This window comes from Penaeus vannamei, chromosome 31, assembly GCF_042767895.1.
Source record: "Penaeus vannamei isolate JL-2024 chromosome 31, ASM4276789v1, whole genome shotgun sequence".
In the NCBI taxonomy this organism is placed as follows: Eukaryota; Metazoa; Arthropoda; class Malacostraca; order Decapoda; family Penaeidae; genus Penaeus; species Penaeus vannamei.
Window position 1 is genome coordinate 32,779,174 of NC_091579.1, and position 5,000 is coordinate 32,784,173.

At 32.2% G+C, this 5,000-nt stretch overlaps 1 protein-coding gene across 1 annotated transcript in view; it reads left to right on the forward strand.

The window, feature by feature from the left end:
• LOC113809986 (protein O-linked-mannose beta-1,2-N-acetylglucosaminyltransferase 1) overlaps positions 1-5,000 on the forward strand; it is a gene marked incomplete at its 3' end in the record, with an annotated part of 27,985 nt that overhangs the window by 12,831 nt on the left and 10,154 nt on the right. The window contains 2 exon segments of the mRNA XM_070144307.1: positions 3,602-3,650; positions 4,101-4,297. Coding sequence (XP_070000408.1) covers positions 3,602-3,650; positions 4,101-4,297 — 246 coding nt within the window.

Consider the following 5,000-nt stretch of genomic DNA (forward strand, 5'->3'; position numbering starts at 1 on the left):
GACCCGAAAATGGAATCGAGGAGGATTCCGAAACATTTATTTCAGTTTGTGCATTGTGTTTATTTCTAATATATATATATATATATATATATATATATATATATATATATATATATATATATATATATATATATATATATATATATATATATATTTATATGCATTTTCAATTTTACCATCGAATTCGTAACGTTTATTGAAGTAAGACCTTTGGTTTGGGGCCAGACAGAAATCTCGAGAATAAGGAGCTTTTAATATTAATGATATTGATAATAATATAATATTGCATAAAAAACAACCAAATAATAATTATGATTATTATTGTTGTAATAATATTGTTATTGTAATTATTATTGTTATAATAATAATGATGAAAACAATGATGATAATGATAATATTAACGATAGTAATAGCAACCGCTATGGAACCGATATGGAAAATAAAAGACACAGAGAGAGAGAGAGAGTTTTGATATAGTAAGATAAATAACCAGAAAAAAAGGGTGACCTTTGCAAGAAGTAGGATTTACACAAGTAGATAGGTAAAAGTAAAAGACATGAATTATTCAATGACTGCGACGAGACTCGAAAGTGGGACGGCGGGGCATGGTACCAGGAGGAAGCTGGGACGAAGCCCCGAAGGGAACTGTTTCATAGTTTCTTAAATTCCCGGTAATAAATTGTTCCCCACTGCAGTTCCCTGTGTCGCATATATAACTAGCACTATAGATACGTGTAAAGGATTCGTTTGAGTTTCCACGTACGTTTCAGTCTGTGTAATAACGTAGAATAGTTATGATTCTAGGGGTCGATAACCCGAAAAACCACAATTTGCCCTAAAACAGTTTCACAAAGAAAGAGAACAGTTACCTGACTTTGCCCTGCGGCAACGAACGCCATTCTGCGTCTAGAAACGAGCACCCTTAAGAGTGCAGGGCTGAAGTTCATTCCCTTAAAGGTTCAGGATAACGAGAAGGCGCGATGGGGTGCGCGATGCAATACGAAAGTAATGGTGATTCTAGGATTAATCATTAATATTACTGTTGTAATTATTACTATTATCCTTGTTATTTGTGTTATTGTTGTTCTTCTGGTATTGGTATTGTTATCATTACTTGCGTTATTATTGTTACTATTATTATCATTACTTGCGTTATTATCGTTACTATTTTTATTGTAATTTTGTTATTATTATCATTATTATTATTATCATTATTATTATTGCTGTTATCATCCTCATTCTCATTCTCCTCATTATTATTGTTAGCATTATCATTAATAATGGTACTGTTATCGATTTTATTTTTATATCATAATTATACCTTCATTGTTACTTTTATCATATTATTATTATTATTATTAACTGTTATTTTTACCGTTATTATTTCTATTACTATTATAGTTATGTTTATTACATACGCCAGGGTTTTTTTTTGTTTTTATTTGTTAATTAGTGTGTGGGTGAGCAGAATAACTCAAAAAAATAACAGATTTTTACCAGATGTTTGTTTTAGCCTCTCTTAGATGCCATTAAATGTGGTAGTGATCCGGATCATGATCCGGGTTAAGGAATGTTTTCATTTATTGCATCCGTTACCTCCATTGCCTGCCAATAGGGGTGATTGTTGTTAGTCGTAGCATTGCGAGACAGGAACAGGCGCTTGAATTATTACCCAAATCCTTTTGCTTTGGCGGAAGGATGCGTTCTGTGTGTGTTTCTAGGTATTATCATCAATAATTATCATTACTATTTACATTATCATTATAATTATTATTGTTATTATTATTATTATCATTGCTATTATTTTTGCTAATATAATTGTTGTTATTGTTGTTACTATTATTATAAGCAGTATCTACAAATATTGTTATTGTTGTTATCACTACTGTTACCTTTATTATTATTCTTAATCATTATTATCATAACCATTATTATGATTATTGTTATTATTATTATTATTATTACTAATATTATTATTATTATGATTATTATCATGCCCATTATTATCATTATCAGAATCTTAATTATCAATGTTTATATCATATATGATATCATCACGAATACCATTACCGATATTATTATTATTGATTTTATTTTTGATGTGTATATATACGTAGAAACGGTATAATGAAAATGAATATCAGATCCAAGCTGGCGAACCACCTGACGAGAGTTATTATCCTGTTGTTGTATAAATTGAAACTGCCCGATGCAAGGTTTACATATTTATTGGTTGCGATGTATACAACATTCATAATTTTTGTTATCTGTTTGTTCCTTGATCCATTATTCCTGCTTCCTTCCAGTCCGGTAGATGTGAAGCTCCGTCCACATGCACCGCCATGGCGTTGGAAGTCGTGCTGACGGACATTCGCTGATTTTGGTCTTGAAATCACGTTTCACCAAAATTTGCTTTATCGCATCTGCTGCAGGATGTGCAACATACAGCGCTGTTGGGGTTGTTTATCGGCGGGTTTCTGTTTCATATCTTGTCATGAATCTAAACGCTGATCGCCTCGTAAATGTTACACGGCGGTAACATAAGAAAATTAGATGCAGGATCTAAACTTGTATGTTCTCCGGGGAAGCCTATGGGATATCTATGTTTCATGAATGAATTAATTACAATTGCCAGCAACCTAAGCCTCAAGGAAATCAGGCTGCAGATCCGCAGTGCTCTGGAAAAGGCTATTGCTACCACAGATTTTGTTTTATTAGTGTGGGCGGAGTAAGAGTACATATATTCTTTATTGGTAGGTTTTCTGGCCGTCGTCACCTCGATGGATCAGAGTATCCAGGAATATTAATTTATGATCCCCTTCTTCCTCCACGGTGAACTGAATATTCCCGTGGATGGAGTTAAGAAGGCTTCGTCAGAGGAAGCAGTTGAGTCACACCTATCACACCGAGCCCCGTTGGTCTAAAGTGACCTCCATCTTCCCCTTGAGCAAGCCCTGTGAACTCATCCGTCTTTGTTAGGGATGAAACAAACATTTCCTGGAGCCAGCATAAAAGGACACGTTCGTCAGAGAAGGGAGAGGAGCAAACCGAGGCCGCAGATGGCAGACGGGCGACGGTGTCTCTCGTCAGCCGGGGCGCGGGTCTGTGGCGGTCTCGCTTCCACCTTCCTCATAAACCTTCCTTTGCTGGAAGGTTTATTGGGAGGTTGAGGTGAGACCCTTTTGCTCCACTTGCTCACAACCATATATATATATATATATATATATATATATATATATATATATATATATATATATATATATATATATATATATATATATATATACACATACACACACACACACACACACACACACACACACACACATACACACACACACATATATATATATATATATATATATATATATATATATATATATATATATATATATATATATATATATATATAATATATGTATATATATATATATATATATATATATATATATATATATATATATATATATATATATATATATATATGTACTGTAATATACAAATGCTTCTGTATATGTAGACATTACTTTCTCAAAGTCTGTACATACATAAGAGCGCATAAATGCATGAATAAAAAATTTGGTTATTTTGCTGTTTGCAGATGATATTTACACCGCGTCCCCTCTCCCTTATTGCTGTTTTCCTGATAGGTAAGTACTACTTAGGATTTTCCTTTTCATCGATGCTTTAGCATTAAAATTAGTGTTTTATAATCATAGAGCTAGTAATGCATTGGAATCAGGAGTGACGAATAGGGATATTAGATATCACAAATAATGTACCCATGAATTTGTGATTATAACAGGTTAGCAAAGGAGAGACTCCCTTGTTTGGTGTAACATTTTATTTAATTGTAAAACTGTTATGCTGATCATTCGTTGATTATTATTTCCAATGCTATGCAGATCACAACAGTTCCAACATGTTTGACGTTTTGCGGTAAAGCTGTTCATTTTTAATTCGAAATTTTACGTCCAGTTTTGTCGAATTATTATAGATATCCTGTGTATATTACATACCACGTGTAAATGTTCTTTGTTGTGAGAGGATATGACTTGACTTAACGGATCTACTTTAGAATACCTTTCCCTCTCTTCAAGTCATCCCGGAGCTTCCCGCAGACGCACAGGATGCAAGCGCCCTTTTTCGGCCTCCAGACCGCCCGGGGGCCGGCGCGCAACGGACGCCGCCGACCGCACTCGTCGACGGGGTTCAAGTTGAAGAACATCCCAAAAATCTGCACATCACTGTCCTATCAAGTCGTAGACAAGTTGCCATAACTATTGATGGTCAAGAGGTAGTACAAACATTTGCACTTTTACAGCACATGTAACCAATGGCAAAGGAAAAAAAAGGTTTATATTTAATATTCTTACCGATTTATGCTCCAAATAGAGAATATTGACTGAAGCAATTTGATGTTGTTCAATATTCAAAACTCTAGGAACGAAATGGCAAATAATCTAACACTTTCTTTATATCTTGCACAGAAAGCCTGACTAAATAAAGAAAGTTGATATGGCTCTTCAACTGCTTATCTACCAAGAAATTAATTTGTAGACCTCATGAACTATTTTTATAATTATAATCATTGTAGTGCTATTCATATTACTGATAGTAATATAAATAAAAGATTATTTTTTCGAAAAACAGGAAAAGGATACACACATACATATATATATGCATATATATATATATATATATATATATATATATATATATATATATATATATATATATATATATATATATATATATGTATATACATATATATATATATATATATATATATATATATATATATATATAGATAGATAGATAGATACATATATATACATATATATATATATATATATATATATATATATATATATATATATATATATATATATATATATATATATATATATATATATATATATGCTTAAAATCCTGTCTCTCAGGTAAAGTTTGGACTACTGCCTTTCACTTAACTGTTCATTACATGAATTGTTCTAATC